Source organism: Zonotrichia leucophrys, chromosome 5 (assembly GCF_028769735.1).
Source record: "Zonotrichia leucophrys gambelii isolate GWCS_2022_RI chromosome 5, RI_Zleu_2.0, whole genome shotgun sequence".
Taxonomy (NCBI): domain Eukaryota; kingdom Metazoa; phylum Chordata; class Aves; order Passeriformes; family Passerellidae; genus Zonotrichia; species Zonotrichia leucophrys.
In genome coordinates this window covers 49654533-49674011 of record NC_088175.1, presented here as the reverse complement: position 1 = coordinate 49674011, position 19479 = coordinate 49654533, and the positions used below count along the sequence as shown (strand labels likewise).

At 39.5% G+C, this 19479-nt stretch overlaps 1 protein-coding gene across 2 annotated transcripts in view; it reads right to left on the bottom strand.

Moving 5' to 3' along the window:
* Positions 1–19479, bottom strand: part of SHANK2 (SH3 and multiple ankyrin repeat domains 2) — a 280376-nt gene that overhangs the window by 234186 nt on the left and 26711 nt on the right. For both annotated transcript variants that reach the window (XM_064715490.1, XM_064715491.1), the window contains exons 4-11: positions 15532–15751; positions 9393–9596; positions 7740–7811; positions 7498–7606; positions 7099–7250; positions 6124–6291; positions 3932–4048; positions 482–559 (exon numbers count right to left, since the gene is read on the bottom strand). In XM_064715490.1, the coding sequence (XP_064571560.1) occupies positions 482–559; positions 3932–4048; positions 6124–6291; positions 7099–7250; positions 7498–7606; positions 7740–7811; positions 9393–9596; positions 15532–15735 (1104 nt within the window). In that variant the 5' untranslated portion in view covers positions 15736–15751. The remainder of the gene's footprint in view (positions 1–481; positions 560–3931; positions 4049–6123; positions 6292–7098; positions 7251–7497; positions 7607–7739; positions 7812–9392; positions 9597–15531; positions 15752–19479) is intronic.

Here is a 19479-nt window from a genome sequence, read left to right as displayed (position 1 = left end):
GCCTCTAACGCTGACAGTGCACTAAGTCAATCCCATCCCTGAAACTTAGCCCATCTCTTTGGCCTCACATCCAAGGAAGGAAGAGTTTCTTTTTGGCTAAATCAAGAGAAGGCAAGCAAACCAAAGTGCTCAGACAATCCTTGGACCACTCTTACACAAATCTTGGATCTTTCTTACATGATACTGGAGATCAGTAAAGAGCAAGGCACATCTGACTGCAGAGCACCAAGGATTTCATCTTCTGCCACCAACAGCTCACAGAATTCTCAAACACATTAACAGTGTCACTTAAGGGTGTGTCCCTCTCATTCCTAACTATTCCAGGACATCTCCACTTAGTGAATTAGATAAAAACCAAAGTCTTCACTCACTCCTTCCACACCTGTGTTCAGCCTTGTATGGTGTGACTTTTCCCCAGACCCAAGTTCATTTGATGTTTTCTTCCCAATATTTCAGGGGGAAGAGGTATTTCCTTTTTTACCTGAAATGGAGACTGGCTGTTGTAATTCTTGATCTCCTTGTTGGCTCCCCGGAACAGCAGCACCCTTGCACAGCTCTCCTGAAAATGATGGAAAAGGAAACTTGTTCATAAAGATCCTTTGGCACTAAAAAGACTGTGGCTGCTAAGAGGTTATGAGGTGTTTGGTCTATATTTTCATGATAAAAATAAAGCAAATAAATTATCTTAGGACTTAAATTGTTAAAACGGCATTTTAAAAATGTCAGGGCTTCAGGTGCTTTGCAGTATATTAGGAACACTAGGCAAGTGTAAAGAAACATGCAGGAATACAACTAGTAAATACCTTATTAAATTTCTAAGCAACTGTACTGACAAAGTTCCATATTTGACAAATCAAATTTTGCACAAATTTGACTCCCATATGGGGTTTTGCCTACATTGTTGCAAAAACAGTATTGTTCACAGAACTGGGATGAATTATATCCTTCCCTCCTGCTAAAAGTTAAACAAAGCAGTTCTACCACTTATTTTGTTGGGGACTTTTTTCAGCCTATATCAATATTAAATGTATGATTTTTTTTTTCGCAGTACACATGAAATTCTTTGATCTGCCTATACACACTACACTGACCAGCCTTATTGCCCCTCTTTTCCCCTAAAAAATGCTAGGAGTTACAGCACAAGGAGGAAAATTTGGCTTTAGATCCTCCAAACTGAGAAAATCTTCAAAGGAAATCACTTAAAAACAATTTAATTTGGCCAATACAATGCATTGGTTAAATCATTGCTCTCCATGGCTGTTAAATATGACTGTCCACAATCTGGTAGAAATGCTTGGAGGTTCTGAGTGGATTCTCAGAATTTTCGATGATTCCTGTATGGACACTGTTTCTTACTTGTCATCTTAAATGTTTATCTTAGGGTCTTATGCAAATCAATTCATGTTTCAAAAGAGTTTTATATTCCCTCATTACAAACATTGTTCTTAATTTTCTTGTGCTTTCTGTGTTGTCTTGATACGTTATGTTATGGAGTTCTACCTAATGAGGTATTTGGATGTGCTGCCCTTCACTTTGAACAGCAAATTTGCAGTCAGAGAAGAGAAAGTACATAATTTTGATATTTTAGTGACAGAAATGAAGCTTATTTACCAGACTCTGAGTCACAGGTTAATTTGCAGAAATTATGATTGAAAATCATTACTGTCATTGTGTTGTCTAATTTCTCACCATGGATTCTTGGTCCCATTAAGTCTCCCCATCACAGGGCTGCCCTAAATATATCTGGAAAGGAGGTTATCCTACCTTTTCCTCAACTGAAAAACAACAGAATGGATCAAGATGGTTCATTAACAATTATCTCTTAGATTATAACTTTTAATGATATACAATTAACTGAGATAGTCTTATTTGCTTGCACAGCAATTTGCACTGTAGTTGCATTTTCTCTCTCTAAACAATTGATCAATGCCCAATTTTAATCAAGAACTTGAAGATATAAATAATTATATTGTACAACATACTGTATTTATTGGGTGATTATTCATTTGTTTATCAGAATAAATCACCCAACATTACAACACCAAAAGAATTATACATTCAAAAACTCTCTACAAATTTAACTAAGCCGCCTGCAGTGTAACAAAAACATGCAAAGGGATTTATTAATTAAATGATTGTGACTAGAAAGGTTTTGCCAAAAGTCGTCAAAGAGCTGTTCAACATTTTTAAAAATCCAAGAAAATTTATTCAGGTTAAGTATTGCATTTGTTTGTTTATTTAGTTTTAGTATTTTGAAACAAACAGAAGCATTCTTAACTTCACGTTTGCTCCTTTTTGTTTCCTCCCCATCTGTCAGATTGTATTCAATTTTAATACTACAACAGCCTTCATCGCAGATCCAGTCCTCCCAGTGAAAGAGGGCACATTTCATCCCAGCAAAAAACAGACTTACTGCATGGCCATGGAATAACTTTCAAAACCAAGAGTTTATTCAGATCAGGACTTCACTGACATCCAGGAAAACAAATTTACCAACTTCAGAAAGTAAGCAAAGAAAATTCCCCAGGGAAACGGGAAGGGAAGATCAAACGGGTAACGACTCCATCTACAGGAATCTGGAGGTAACAAGGGCACTGCCGTCCTTCCCATCCTCTCCAGCTGGAAAAGGCAGCACCGTTCCTTCCACATGAACCAATAACAACTTTCCATTAAAAAAAAAATGCACTGGCAAAATCAGCACAGGTTAAGGTTCACAGCACCCCAAGGGAAACTCTTTATTTCCACATACACTGGGATGAAGGAAAACAGAAGGACAACAGTGCAGGCAGAAAATGTTGAAGTTCTATTCACCAAGCCAAGCTTAGTGACTGTGTAATATTTGAAAATTTGTAGATGCAGTTTCAATTAGAGTCTAAGTCTCCTGCAGAATAACTTCTACTGAGGTCAGGAAAACACATCTCTTCATGGAAAATGCTGTAATTCTACAGGATTACTCTAATTCCCACCTCATACTGCATAAACTTTGCTAAAAGTGTATGGTCTTGAAAAATGTCCAATTATCTCCAAAATTCTTTTTTTTTTTTTTTTAAGCTGAGAGCATTTTAGACCTAATTGAAGAATCTGTCTTGACAAGACTTTAGAAAAAAAACTAAGATGGTAATTTAATTAAGAAGCAGATCCTTTAACAGATGTTTCACTGTTTACAGTCACATCTCATGCTTTCCAAATTCAATGTAATATTCTATGTGCTGAATTTTAACTTAGTTCTAAAACTCATCCCCTCCCCATTCTATCCCTGCAAAGAGAGCATAAAATGCTACCAAATCAAAAGGCTGTGCTACTTGTAAATGAGTACACAAGTTGTAGACAAAGAATCCAGTATCTTCTGTATAGAGACAATTCCACAGTATTTTATAACTTTCTTATTTAATTCTAAGTTAAATTATAGACTAACAGCAATAAATACTGTACAGGAAACAAATACCTAGATATGAATCAAACCAAAAAAGCTGGTAAAGCATAATGTTTTATTTTTTAATATCCATACTCTTTCTACCTACAATGAGCAGCCTTATTTGTAATCAGTGAATGAAACAGCACTAAAATAATTTCAACTATGTTCTTTCCAGATTGCAAGATCATTTTTTAATACCTGAAGCACTTCATTGCATATAAAATAATGTAGTGATAGGATGAAGGGGAAAGGCTTTAAATTGAAAGAGAGCAGGTTTAGATCAGATCTTGGGAAAGAATTCCCCCCTGAGAGGGAGGTGAAGTCCTGGGGAAGTTGTGGATGGCCCATCCCTGGAATGTTCAAAGCTAGGTTGGATGGTGTTTGGAGCAATGAGGTGTAGTGGAAGGGCATTGGAACTGGATGATCTTCAAGTTCCCTTCCAAGGCAACCCATCCTGTGATTCTGTGAGCTCCCAGCTCCTGCTGGGGACATTTCTGTCCCTGCAGGGGCTCTCACCTGGTTGTAGAGGGCACAGATGTGCAGGGCCGTGTTCCCCGAGGCGTTCTGCGCGCACATGTCAGCGCCGTAGAACAGGAGGTGCTCCAGGTGTTGGACGTGGCCGTACCTGCAAGCCTGGGCAGGGATAAATCAATATTCTGGTTATTACACCAAAGGCTAGGCAAGATTTTCAGCAGAGAAGGTGCTGTTTTTACTGAGGGTCTAATTTTTAGAATCACACCTGGTTCTCTGATGGGAGCACAGATACCCAGATGTGCATTCCTGCACCAACTCCAATGTGGGTGCTTCAGGTACAGCAATCCTGTGCTTGAGCGTAACCATCTAAATATTTTGGGAATGACAGCCCAAGGGATCAGGAAAATACTGCCTTTGGAACTTTTTATCCACTAATATTCATGACTCAAATGTGACAAGTTGTTGTCCTGCTACACTCCGGAATGCTGCCCACCAGATGGCACTGAAGATGATCAAATTGCCAGAGCTTTTTCCTCAAACTGCTTAGAGGCCTTAGAAAGAAAATCTGGCCAAAATCCAAGGAAATCTTCTTGGTTCTGTGATGTCAAACAGACACACAACATACACAAGACACTGCTCCAAAACAGGGGGAAATCTTCAAGAGTTACCTTATCTGTCACACAAATAAAAGTTTCAACCCCGGATTTTTGGAAATAAGCCTCTATGAAGAAGATTCATAGAAATTAGAAGCTTTCCTGATTAGTAAATAAGCTTTAGAAAAATCACAGTGATTCTAGTCCATGGCCTCTTTTACTTGACATCCTTCTCTTCTATGGCCCACTGATTAGCATCTCCCAATTTATAATGTTTTGAACTTTGTGGTATCTTAGATCAGCATCATTCCTACATAAATCAGAATTTAAGGTAAGACATAGAGGTATGGAAATCCATTCAGTCACTCCTGAATTCAGTGGGAGGTACAGACTGACACACCTGCCATGGATCAACAATTTGGAAGAGAAAAGTTAAGCGGACTGCTCAGTGCACAAATTAACTCCCCATCCTTCTTATTTCATTGAGGAATGCTTGAATTATTGATTAGTCAAAACAGATTGTTTCTAACCCAGATGTAAACATTGATTTATTTAGGATTACAACCAACACAGGGAGTTTGGAAAGCTCTATTTCATTATGAGAAATAATAACCCTTTGTGTATGAGGCTAGGGTTTAAAAAGAGGGAGATTTTCTCTGTAATTTTATCAAGTCCAGATGGGGCAATACTTTGATCTAGACAATCCATTTCCTCCATATCCTCAGAAAATATGGTAAAAAAATAATTCCTTTCTTTTCCCCTACTCTAGAGATGGATCCAAACAACCTTGACCTAGACCCACTTAGTGAAAAAGCTCCAATTCCTGCCCAAATGTGGGCCAAAGCTACCTCCCATTTCTTTCCAAGAAAAGAAAACATCTGTGTACTAAAGAATTTAGTGCACAGAAAATAAATTGAGTCAAGATGACCCAGGCAGACCTGTAAGGTTGATTACTTGTATCTTTATCTCATATTGCAGCAGTTCCAATTTTTGTAGTTTTCCAAACTCATCCATACAGAGACATGACAAAGTAGCAGCAATGACATTGGGACTGTTAGAATCTTTGAACTCTGTATATTACTGAGTTTATCACTGTGCAAAGGGAAATCAATAAAGCATTTTTACACAACTGCTGGATAGCATTCAGGCATTTCTGGAGAGGACAGGGAGAGGCTGATGGACCTCAGCAGCAGGATCCTCAACCCAAACCTTCCTGTAAAGTTCAGCAGACAAAAGGAAAAAGCAGCCTGACAAACACAGAAGGAGCATTACCAAGGACACTGACACTGGCATCTAACCAAAAGAAAGAGCTACATGTTCCTACTGAAGTGCAACAAACAGGAATCTAAACTTCCAAGAGTTCACAGCACAAATATGATGAGTGCAATTTCTGCATCAAAATCCTCAGTAGCCAGAGGATTTCAAAGTTACAGAGCACCACTAGAATAGTTTTCTACTTCTTATTCACCATAGCAGGATGCAAAGTGAATAAATAAAAACAAGTAGAAAAAGCAGATAGAAAAAAGAAGAAATTTCATACTTGAATGTGCAGGGACTTCAAAATAGCACTTAACCCTAGAACAACCATGAACAACTTCCTCATGCAAGTCCAACTCCAAACAAAAAGCAAATCTTTCCTACCTGATGAATTTCCTGCCATCCATTTTCATCCTTGCAGCTGACTGTAGCATGTTCATGGAGTAGGAGTTCACAACAGAAAGGGTCCCCTCCCACCACGGCTGTGTGGTACAGCGGGGTCAGGCCACAGCTGTCCTTGTAGTTGGGAGATGCTCCCAGCTCTAAAAGGGTCTGAAAGCAATCACAGACTGTGAAAAATAGATTTGGGAGGGACTTCCATATAAAGAGTCTTTACCTGAAAATAAAATCTGAAAAAGTATGTGTAAGGTTGATCATTGACATAACATTTTTTGCTCACCTGTTTATCAGTTTCTAAGAGTGGGCCACAGCACAGACTAAGTTAAGCAAGAAATGACCTTGGGTGAATTAAGATCTAAAGGAATCTCTGGGGATGGCACAGGAAGGAGTGGCAATGTCCAGTTTCCATCCTCTCACTAGGTTCAGAAATGTCAGCTCTGTAAATGTTGCATCACCTTTGCAACACATTCACCTTCAGTTCCAAGGTGCTTTACCAAAATTGTCATGCAATTTAAATATCTGTCAAAAGGAAATAAGCAAAACCCATAAATCTAAGACTTCATCTAGACCATCAGAGTGAATTAAGAATAGCTGTTAAAATACAGAAGAAAACAGAAGACATTGTGTTAAAGCATAATGTGCAATCCGTGCCACTGGAAGCTGCTTTCAAAGAATTAAGAAACAATAAATGCTATTCCTATTTCCTCAGACAGATCTCAGTGTATCAATGAATAAGCTTAAATTTCACCACTTTTCTTCCTACCAGGAAAAGATAGATCAGAAATTAAAAGGCTCCTTATTGAAGGCAAATGCTAAGATTTGAAAGCCACAAGAAAGTGCTAGAACAAGCACATCCTAAAGGATCCATGGAGGACAACACAGTAATTAACTGAAAACAATCTCACTTATGCCTTTTTTTTTTAACAAGATAACACATAATTTGCTCCTGAAAGTGTTTACCTTGAGGGCTACTTGGTTCTTGGCTCTGGCTGCTTTGTGCAGGGCTGTCATTCCATCTTTGGCTCTGAAGTCTAAATGTGCTCCTCCATTTTTCAGGGCTTTTATCACTTCTACTGTGTTGTCAAGCTGAGCTGCCAAAGTTAGGGGTGTTTCTAAGAAAGAGAAGAGGATGTATTTGGAAAAAGGTGAGCAAAATTATAAAATAAATTTAAGTTACTTTATAAAATAAAGTTTAAAATACTGTTATAAAATTATCAATGATCTCCTTTGGACAGCAAAGCCATACAGATTGCACAGGCTCAGAGTTGTGAAGGAATGTGTGAGATTCACCCTGTTAATCAATTTAAGTTTAACTAACTCAAGGTACTCCTGTATGCTGCTTAGTTTAGTTGTTCTGACCTCCACTTTCTAAGTCATGATAGTTTGGGTCCAGTCCTCGGTCCAACATCTTGGTCATTTTTTCTACAGAGAGATGGTGGACATGATCCATAAACTTTTTCAAATTGGCCTGAAACAAAGAGCAAAAAATTAATCATCCTTTGATTTCAAAAATAAAATTTTTACTAAAAATGAAACATTTTTTCAACTGATGTCAACACCCACTGTGGGTAATTGCTAACTCCTGCAGGAAATTGGGATACCTTGGTGTGAAGCTTGGCCAGCTGCTTTTCATCAAGGTTGAACTGTCTGTACACTCTTTTCTTGTAGCGAAACTGAGGGAAGAAGAGAAGAAGAAATTTTAAAACTTAGACTTAAAATTCATCATATCAATTTCTGATCTTACCAGGAAGTACCATCCACTGTGATGGTAGATTCAGGCAAAGTTTTAGAAATAGGTTCAGTATTTCATATAGTTTTACATCATTTAAGCAAAATTCATATCTTGTACGAATACAAGAGATCAGTGGAGGTGTGTGAGAAATGAGATCAGCCTCTAGAATCTATAGAAGTAAGCAAGAATTACACTGAAAAGCACTTTTCCCCAAGGATTCCTGTGCACTTTCATTTATAGTCTCAGGCAGAAAGCTGGGAAGGCATGTTAAATAAAAAAATATTGATTTCAAAATTGCAGCTTAGCATTTCTGAAATATAAAACCAAAAAAAGTACACCTGAAAATCCCTTAGTGTAATGTAAGAGGAACTTGCACATGGGAATAGTTCTGATGTTGAACAGGACTGGCTTGTGAATGAGATTCTGAGGATTGTCTCTTTTTGGCTGAAACTCAGTCCCATTTTATCCTGAACAGCTTGGGTGCAGAAGCAAGACCTGTAGCAAATGTCATGGGGGTTTCCACAGCTATAATTTACCACTCTCTCATCGTCCCATGCAGAATTCCAGGAATGCAGCCTGTCTGATGGACAAGGGACTGCACTGAATGAGGCTTTAACACCAGCTTTCCACAAAATCACTTTTAACACCTCAATTGCTGCAGTCAACACTCATGAAAAACGACAAAACACAATAAAGTGTCTGTTTAATTTCCTTACAGCTGTAATGTGAGCATCAGTGACTGAAACTCTGAAATAAACTCCTGAAGCCTTCTCAGGACCTTGATTTTTTTCTCATGGATTTGTGTTATAGTGGAGTAAGTCTATTAACCACACATTATTAATGGTTGATCTGCCACCATACAGGCAATATCAAAATTAATTAAACATCAGTTTCATGCCCCAGTTTCCTGCTGGGCTGCATGATCTGGCTCTGCTCCAAGTTTGTTCAGCACCATGAAAGTTCTGCCCAGCTTATCCCCAACTGCAGAGCCTCTGCAGGAGCAACAGAGAGGGAGAAATCCCAGCACACACCCTCTCCTCCCTTACTGCTGTCCCAGGAGGAGACAGAGGTAACCTGTGCACTCTGAAGGATGGCACAGAGGGAACCAGGTGGGGGTTAAAAAAGGCTGCACTGAGACAGAAACTTCTCTCTGGGAGAAGGCAAAGGCTGGTTATCCAGCAACTACTGCACTGCTATTGCAAACCTCATCACAGATCCAACAGCTTCACCTAGAGACTTACATTTCTTTATTAAATCTCTAAATAAGATACATGTCCTGTGCCCTCAGCAAAGGAAAACTCCAAAATCCACTGTCCCAGAAGGGCTGATTCTGCAACTTTTTGGGGATGGACCAGCTCCATGAGCAGGGAATGCCAGCACTTCTGGGAGCAAGGGTTCAAGCTCAGACTTGCTGATAAGCACTTCCCAGATGTAATTCAGGTGCATGCACACACCTCAAATACAGCTTCCTTCACAGTTTGTATCAGAATAGAAATGCTTCAGATGCCAGATCTAAAAATACCTCGAGTGAAGGAACTCCTTTATTGACTGGCTGTGGGTATTCCCTCAGAAGTCTCTCCTCATCCAAAAACTTCCCATCTCTCCCATTGCTTGCAGGCTGGAACAGCCCATAATTCAGGACATCTTTCAAACTCTGGTTCAAAGTGCACAAAATCCGCTGCTTTGCAACCCACACTGAAGCTTCTGGGTTAAACCGAATGCATTTCTGCAAAGAGAAATTATGTTAAGAAACCCAATTAGTGGAAAAAAACCCATTTCAACAGCGTCTTACATTCTAAAATTTACAAATGTCATGAATAGTAGGAATATGCATAATAAATATACAGACTCCATGACAAAACATTGCTCAACAAGAATTCTATTTCAGCTGTGTATTGATAATACCTAATGCACAAGTACTGTGAAAACACAGGACATTTCAAGTCCTTCTACAAAGCTCAGAGAACACACACATCCTTCCTCAGAGAGAGAGCACCTTCATGGAAAACCTGTTTGAAAGGGATATTACAAGGTGCTTAACTATCCACTTGCTTCTTGGCTGTTCTGATGTCAGTTAGATCCAGAAAGATTTCATCAAAAACTGGTATTCGGACAAGAATTCTACTTCTCTTTTAGCTACATTTATCTGAGGGCAAGTTTATGGGAGGAATGATATAACATAGAGCAAATGACTTGAAAACCTTGACAAACTCCTGCAGTTCCCTGCTTCTTACCAAGCTGGAATTCAGGGATTGAGGAGTTCAGGGATTTTGCCTGCACTGCAGTCACTGGTTCCAAGGTACCAGCAGATGGCAATGCCCAGAAAGCAATTTGGTGCCTCTGATGTGCATCCTGAACACACAATGCTGTTTCTGCTTTAATCCTTTACAGTCTCCAACATAAAATGAAATGTTAGACTTTGTCACAAGGCTGGCTAGGAAGCAGCTTTCATTTCCCTGACTTTATTTTATTTTTCAAGATGTTTTGTGAAAAGTTTGGGGGGTTTTATATGCTGAAGGGAAGGAGAGAGGGATACAAAGCAGATTGTAATAAGTATTTTCCTCCCCAAACATCCCAGTAGGTACAGCATTGGCTTAGCAACAAGGCAAATATGTTTGAAATCCCTGTGTTCCTTCTGAACCTCACTTGCTCCACGACTCCTACATAGATTCAAACTTCAGTACAAGATTCAGACTCAAACATCAGCAATTCTCAGCAAAACTGTCAGTTACTAGATATGCAATGAGCCTAACTTTTAACATTACCCACACATCTGAAAGATTTCAGTGAGTGTTATTCAAATGGGAAAATAATGTTGAAATTACATGTATTTTTTTCTCCAAGGAAATTCTTTCTTACATGAAATAAACTAATTTTGGACTTGTATGACACTGTTTTGATTTTAAAAATACAAAGCAGTTACTTCTGATCACAGTTTAATTAAGTCTACTGATTTTTAATGCACCTGGAGAATCCAACATATTCAATTTTGTTCAGTCTATTCTTGTGTTCTCTCTGTTCTTGATGGCAGGCAAATATTTCACAAACTAATTCAGTGAGAGCTCCAGCTCTTCCAGTGATTCATAAGAAACAAAAGCAGGCTTATTGTAAAAAAAACTGATTCCATTAGCAATTTAGAATGAAATAAGATCAGTTATGTAAAAAGTAAATTGATAACTGGAGAATTTTTTGCTACCAAAATGTTTCAGGCTGGGAAAAGTGAAACTAGTGAGAAAAGTGATTATTTATGCTTTCCATGAAGCCAGGCAGGATAGAAGTGGAGCTGTTACCACTCTCTCAGAGGCAGGTGCTGACCAAGAGGATAAAAAGAACCACTCAGATGCTGCATAAGGTGCATTTTCCATCAGCCTGCCCCTGGAACAACTGCACTGTGCTGCCTCTGTGTCCTCCTGGCAGCTCTCCAGGCAGGGAGCACCACAGCCACCCCCTCTATCCTGCAGACAAGTCATTACTTACTGCCACACTCTGCATCCTGAGGAAACATCAGCTCAGTCACAGCAGGACCCACACACAGGCTGCTCCAGTTATGAAATAAGGAACAATTCATCAGGCACACGTGGCGTGGTGGCCACAAGGAAAGGAGGCACCAGCAGAGTCAAAATAAAAAAAAAAGGACAACTTTTCCTAATCTTCAATGGCAAGAAAAAATATTAAAGAATAGAGAGCTCTTTCAGTGACAAGGAACTACAGAAACACATGAAACAAAGATGTTTTGCACTGACAGATACAGTCACTGTAAAAAGCCACAAAGAAGAGCCAAAAAAAAAAAGCCCTGAGTGGCTCAAAGTCACTGTCAAAACCACAGCAGGCCCCTCAAAATGCAAGTGTAGCAGCAAGACAGCACGTCAGCACTGGCTGCTGAGATGCAAGGCCTGTGTCTGGGATGTGAAAGCTCCTTGGATCACAGCAGACATGGTCAGTTATAATCTTGCATTCCTGCACACTGGTGAGAGCAAGTCACTGAGTGAAGGGCAGGATGGGAAGCCAGGGAAAACACAACTCCCCCTGCTGAAGGGAAGATATTAATTCAGTAGGAATAATGCTTATCATACCAAATGTCTGAGGGATAATATTTATCTGCTTAAAATCAATCAGCAAACACATCTTTCTGCTCAGCTGTCAATCACACAAACTGTGCTGTGACTGAGGGACACGACAAAATGGTTTGTACTGCTGCCTGTACTGCAGGATATCAAAATATGAATTATTCCTTTCAATGGGAGATGCTGATATTAAAGATGAGACCGCCAAAAAATGGGAAATACAAATGAGAGTTTGGCATTGAAAGAAAAGGGAGCAAGTCCCACATTTTGGTTTGTGCTGTGTTCAGCTTGATTCTCTGCTGAAACACTGCTCTCCTTCATCAGGCTGCACTCAGGAAACACAGAATTCATGAGAGGGCAGGTCAGAAAAACCAGTCTGGCCAGGCTGTCAGCAGATCACCTGCCCACATCAAGGGCATGTGAACAGATACCAGCAGCACAAAAATTCTCTTATCAAACTGAAGATAAAACAAGGAAGAGCAAGCAGAAAGCAGCAAGGAACTATCAGGCACAAAGTGGGATACAGAAGAATACTTGAGAAAAGGTGTAAAAGAAAATCTGGAGTATCTATGAGGCAGCACAGTCTGGAAACAAGTGAAACTGGAGGCATCCCAAGGAAAAATGGGACTCGAGCTGCAGTTGTCACAACTGGGTTCCTACTTTTTTAAAGGTAAAAAGTGCACAAAGTAAACAAAGTGTTTTATCTGAGAAGCAAAAACAGTATAGGAAAATATTCTTAATCCTAAAACCCAACAAATAACTTTAAAAAATTAAAGAAAGGATACAAAAGTATAAAAAGAAATGCAGAAACAGAACACCAAGAAGGGGCTCCAACTACAGCTGTTGCTATACCAAACTGCCACTTACCAAACACTATTTTGCATAGAAAGTCCAATATAATTTGAAAAACACCAAACCCAGGGGAGGGAGGAATCAGTAAATGCTCATTATTGCAGTGGAGCAGCAAAACAGTTGGGCAGAAAGTATCTCAGAGAAGTCTTCAGCAGACTCAAACCCATCTCAGGCTCAGAATTTAATAAAATGTATGGATTTGAGCATTTTGACTTTAAACATAACCCAGGGGGAGCACAAGTACAGGGTAAAACGAGAGTGGAACAAGCACCATGTGTTGATAATAAAATGATGCAAACATTCCTTAAAACCACTGGCTGACAGAAGTGTTCTCAGTGTCTGTGGCAAAGAGCAATTCTAAGCACAAAACATCATTGCTGTCAGAATATCAAGGTAAAGGAGATTTCCTTGACAACAGCTCCTGAAGAACCAGACTGATTTCACTTAGAGGCAGCATCACTTGGGATTAGTTCCTACATAGGCTGGAAAAGGAAATGGATACAAGATGACTGGGCCTGGATTCAGACAAAATAATATATGCCAGATAACACAGCTGTTTTACCCATGCTCCTTGAGACTGGAGGGCTTTCCATGCTCTCCATTCCCTCAGGAATTTTACTGAGCTCAGAAAATCTTTTAGTTATTCATTTAAATATTCTCCACCCTCCTGTGAGAAGGATGACACTTATTGAATACAGGTCATGCACAGAGGCAATGAGAAATTCCCATTTCTACCAAGTCGTGTTTCAGTAAATTGGGTTATCACCCAAACTGAGAAAGAGACAAAAAAATAACTGATACAAGAACTGAAAAGCAATTGTTCTTAAGGGCTCTGTATGAACTTGTCAAGGTTCACATTGTCTTCTAAGTTTCAAATGAGAATAAAAGAGCAACAAGACAGACTTCCTACAATGTGTGGTAATTTATAAAGCTTTCCATGGCAGCACATCCTACTCGTGGTGCTTGGCGCTTATCTCATACCTACAGTGGAATAAAGGCAGTTTGTACCACAGACACTGCAGACAAGCAAACTTCATTTCCTGGGAGTTTGGCTTTAAACCTTCCCAGTGGGCTGAATTTTATCTAAACCCCTAAACTTATCTTCCTTAGAATAAATACAGTCTTGATCATACTCCCTAAAAAACAAAAAAAAAGCAGAAAACTAAATTATGTTATTTCATGCTTCTTTGATTAAACAGACTAATTTTAAACACCTCATATGTTAAATTAAGTATAATTATACAGGAAATGGGGCCTATGTTTGCTCTGGCTTGTAGCTGTACAACAGCTCAAACTCTTCACTACATTAATCCACCAATATTTCTGTTTGCTAACCTGAATCCAGGTTTCACTTTCCTGCACAAGGAGTTTGTGGGCTGATAAATTAAATAAGAAATACATCAGCTGCTTTAGAATCACTTAATTCAGTTACTTTTCATGAAGAGTTTATTGAAAAGGAAAAAGAAATACAAAAAGTAAAGCGATAAAAATGCACAAATGGTAAAATTAATTTTTAAATCTGTCTTGATAAGGTCAGTAAATAACAAAAAAAAAGAGTAATTAAATGAGAGGACTTCAGGAAGCTACTACCCCTGTGGTTTTAACAGCAGAGTAAACATAGCAGAAAAGCTGGTATTTCTATTCCATTTTCATGGATCTGTTCATCGAGGGGTCGCAGATAGAGCAAGCTGGTAAGATGATCAAAAAGGAGCTCCAGAACCACACCTGAGGGCACACTGTCAAAACAGCTTTTCCCTGTCAGGCTGCATCCAGCCCATCTCTATCACCCTAAAAATGAACTTAATTAAGAAGAAAGGAAGGGTTTCATGAGATAGATCTTGAACAGCAGCAGGGCATGGTGTAGCTCTTACATGTCAGCACAGAGTGATGTACGCGGCTCACATCCATGGAATGGATGTGTTTTAATGATCTTGGAAATTTCAAAAGGCTGGTGCCACCACTGAAAATCCTGACAGCAGCATTCAAGGAGACCCAGGATAATTCAGATAATTAATAGCAAACTCAGACAAATTGTGGTTCTGGATGGAATCAGTCTCTCCCAGGACCTTTTCCAGCACAACACTGTTATTCCTATCACAGCACTAGTGTTGGTTTCTCTGGCTGGAAGGTTCAGAAACGACACCCTGTAGTAAAGGCACAGCAGCAAAGGAGGAAAGAAAGGTTTATTTGTGCTTTTTTTCCTCATCCTTACACTCTAAAAGCCACAGGCTCTCTAAAAGGGATATCTTTTGTGAGGCAGGTTGACAGAGAAAAACAACAAATATAGTAAAGAGAATTTGATGACCTCTTGCAGGACCCCAGTCTAGTGTCAATCACAAACTATTTCATGAGAAAAGGAACTAGAGAAGCCATATATATATGTATATATATGAGGCTTTCATAGAGTTAACATGTGATTTTTTTATAAAGCTATGGATTCCAAAGTCTCTTTCTTTTACCCAAAATCTCTGAATGCAGATCAGAGAGATTTTGCTTTATGAACATGGCTTTCATCAGGTCAACACACTAAATTCTCTCTCTCTGGAAGGGATGGTGCCTTTACTTGAGGCAATCAGTCAGATAACCCACTGGGGTACAAAGCATAGGCATTAAAACAAAACATTAATTTTTTCTGTAATATGTCAAAAAAGAAAGTAAAAAGAGGGAACAGATGTATTGCAGGTTGAAGCCAGCAAAGCTAATCATTAATTTCACTTTGTTTAATTACAGTGCACTCTGCCTTACCGTTTGCTGCAAGTCAGGTATGATAATTCGAATCACTAAAGTGTTGCTCTGACTGTCTTCCATTCTGCTGCTTGGCTTTTCTGCAGTTGCTCTAATTGTGTCATAAATAGTTTCTTCTTTGGAGCTGTCTGATTCAGACTCAACAGAATAGTCAGAGAAGCTTTGTGCCATTTCATCTTCGCTTGATGTAGGGCTACGAGGCATGTTAAAGTTTTTTATCCTGCCAATACAAAGGAGAAAAAGAAAAAAATCAGTTACAGTTCAAGTCTTCAAAATGAATCAGCTGCATTTTTTTTTCTTCTTGGAAATAACATGCATTTAACAAGGAAGTTTTATGGTTTATCCCTCTTTTATTTCTTTCTGTCAGTTATGTGGGTAGGCAGACAGTAAAGGAAATAAATCTGGCTACCAATTTACTAGAAAAGAGGAAGGGCAGGAGAAGGAAAAAAAGAGTAGTAAAGAAGAAGATGACCTTCCTTCCCAGGCACACCCAGGCTCCCAAAGGATCCAGAAAAAACAGCACAGTTACCCAGTCCTGTGATAACCAGCACTGCTGAAAACTGTACTAAGAGCTAGGTCTGGCTTTGAAGCTTCCTCCTCCCAGTGAAAAGACATTTCAGGGAATTAATGCAAATGCTAAACTAACATCATCCTGTACATCAAGAATCTGCACAGGTGAGGCTCTCATAAAAGTCAGTATTCCCAAATAGTGGAACCAACCAAAAAACAAAATCCTACAGGGATCCAGACAGACACAGATGCTGCTCTGTGGTTTGTGGCTCACACAACATCCTTTTAAACCAGCACCACCCAAATCTGGCCATTATACGTACTCTGAGTTTAGAAGCAGTTTTAATCTGTGATATAGCTTAGGCTAAAATGAAAGTCATGTTTATTCCAGACTACAGACATTTGTAATCAGGGGTCTCACACTAAGAACAGCAGAACATTTTCCTTCTGGGCTTTTCCACCTATAAGAGCAAATGAATTTTGTGGTTTTGTCCCACAAATTCAAAGCTGCTCCAGGATATGAAAATTATTATTCTGTGGACAAATGGAGGAAAACATTTACAGTGGAAAAAACTGGAAAGACCAACAATAAACTCTGCAGTGCTTGGACATCATATAACTTATCAGATTTAGGAGGCCAGAAAAATGTATTATTATTTTCCTTTTTTTCCTGTGAGTAATCCTCCCAGACAATTACTCTGCATTTTAATGCAAAATAAAAATTCAGTTAGAAGAAAAATAAAATAAGAATGAATGAAAGAAAGAAACAATGAACCAAACAAGCAATTCCACTGCCAGGTCACATTTAAAAAGAGTCAGTAAAGCAAAAGTGAAACATGGAAGGGTGAAGTGACTTGATCACTCAACCCAGGTGAATGTACTGAGGTATCCAAGTACACATTTTCTATACTGATGTCTCAGCCAGATCAGCCCAAGTAAACAAGTCAAACAACAGCAAGGGATAAAAGAGCCTTTCTTACCACCGTGTCTAACACTTTGGTTTAAATCATTCCCTCTTCACTGCCCGGTCACTGTCCCAACAGTGACTCCAGAGCAGGGACCAAAGGCTGCCACTGTCATTTCCCATTTCAGGTGCCCATGGGTTGGCTGGGCAGTGGAGAGCCAGGCCTGGGGCTGGAGGTCAAGGACAAGCACTCCCACAGCACAGCACATCACACCACACCACACCCCCACATCATCAAGCCTTATTGTTGCTTCTGATGAAGGATAATTCTACTGTTATTACCCTCAGCTATAATTACTAATGAAGACAAAACCAGTGCATTCAGAAACCTGAAAGCAAGCCAGTTCACAGCAGCTTAATGGAAGGCTCTATTTACAAAGGAAAACTCTGCAGGGAGTATTTCATTTTTTGCTGCTTCAGTGAACTGTAGATTAATGCTGCTCTCCAAAGCACCTTAAGTCAATAAAAAGCATAAACATTTCTGTGGTTTCTCTGTTTGTCTGCCACTGCTAAAACATGTGAACCCAAAATACAGCAGGGCAATACACAGAATTTAAGGGCATAAGTGGTACAGGCCAGTGAGTGTGAGCAGAAAGACATAAAGACCATCACATGGTTTGTCTGTCCCTAAAGCCATCTGAGAGTGCAACACATTCCAGGGCAGTGGATTTGACAGAGAGCAGTAAACTGCAGTTATACAGCAGCCAAATAAGAGCTGGGTTAAGAGGAAAAAACTTCCCCAGGTTTTGGCAAGTGGATTTTCATGCAAAAACTACCCAGGAATATCTCATTCTATAATAAGAAAGGAAAATGTCCAGCTGAAAAACCAGCTTCCAGGAATCGAGCCTTTAAGTTTAATAAATACTGGGACAAAACACTTCTTGGAGACATGTCAACAAGGCATAAGACACCTAATCTTCTGGAAAATAATGCACAAGTAAGCACGGAAAGGATAATGAGAGTCTGTATCCACAGTAGCAAGATGAACAGGATATGGGCCCCACCAGCACAGTTGGGAAACAGATCATTTAAACACCACTTTTTAAACAAGACTGTTTGAATACTGGAGAAACTGGCCATTTGTTGGCTCAAGTTGTGTGGAAATGGAAGATCCCACCACTTGTTAACCAGAGCCACTGGCTACCACAGCTCCCACAGAGAAGCTGTTATCTTTTAGGAACTGTTTCACTTTTGTCCCAAGGATATTCTAAAAGATTTTTCCACAACCAGACTTACTACATCAGGAAAAAAGGCAAGTTGCCTGGCTTACTAATTAATACTTGTATAACCCATGAAAATATTGCATCCCAGATTCCTAATTCCTACCTGGCAATTCATTGGTTCAACACAGCTGAAACATAGATTAGGTTTATCATGGTTGTCTGGGATGCCTTCTTCCTTTTCTTAAAAAAAAACAAAGCAATAGATCATAGGATTCCTACAGTTAAACTGATTGTGTTTTGTTTGTGGCTGCTTTTGGTGTAGAGGAGTACTGACAAGATTCTCTGTAAATTAATAAAAGCAGATGTCATTATCTTGGCAATAAGCATACAATGAAAAGTGTCACACCACAACAGGGTTTGTTCCACCTCACGTTGTCTGTCCACATTTCTCAACTCCTGGGCACTGAGTGTGCCCCAGCTCCAGGCACTGTCCTGTCCTGGCCTCTGCACATCCCTAAGCAAAGCAAGCTTGAGCTGCAGCTGGTTGTGCACCCATTTTGACAGAGGAAGGCCACAAGGAAGCAGGAAGATGAGAGAGTGAAAGGATGGCTTCTTGCTCCATGTTACTGAACTCCTCCCCCAGCCCGCTGCCCTTTAGCTCGGCGGGAGCAGCAGGATGTGCACCAGCCTCTGGGGCTGTGGCCAGGTGATGCTCCTCAGACCAACAGGCAGAGGAAAGGAGCAGATCTCAGACTGCTGCCTTCCCTTTACAGATGCTATTTTTAGATTGGTTTTTTTCCAGTCCAGCCCACAGCTTTCACAAAATCTGCTGGAATTTGTTATTCTGCCACTGCACCATTAAGGAGAATTTCAAACAGTCCAAACCATGACCATCAAACTCCCTTTTTCTCTAAAAAATATTTTTTTAAAACCCTACAAGGACATAGCAAAAGGCTGGAATTAAACAGTGCACAGGTTACCAAATGGGAAAAAATTCAGTTCCCAGAGCTCACTCTCAGGCTGAAAGGTGTGCTCCAGAGAGTGCAAACAGACACAGCAGGGGAAAACCAAGAGCAGCAACAGATTAATCTGTTCTTTGGAGCCTTAAGGTTGTTGAACATCACACAAAAGGAATTTAATAAATATACATATTTATTTGTATTCATTTGTAAGTTAGATATTTTAACTTGATGTGAGAGGGTTTGAAATATCATCAATAGAGAGACATACCAGACAGGAGATCTTCATTGAACATCCAGGTACTATCAGATAAATCCACTATAAAAACCACATTTTAAAATCTTCAGCTTA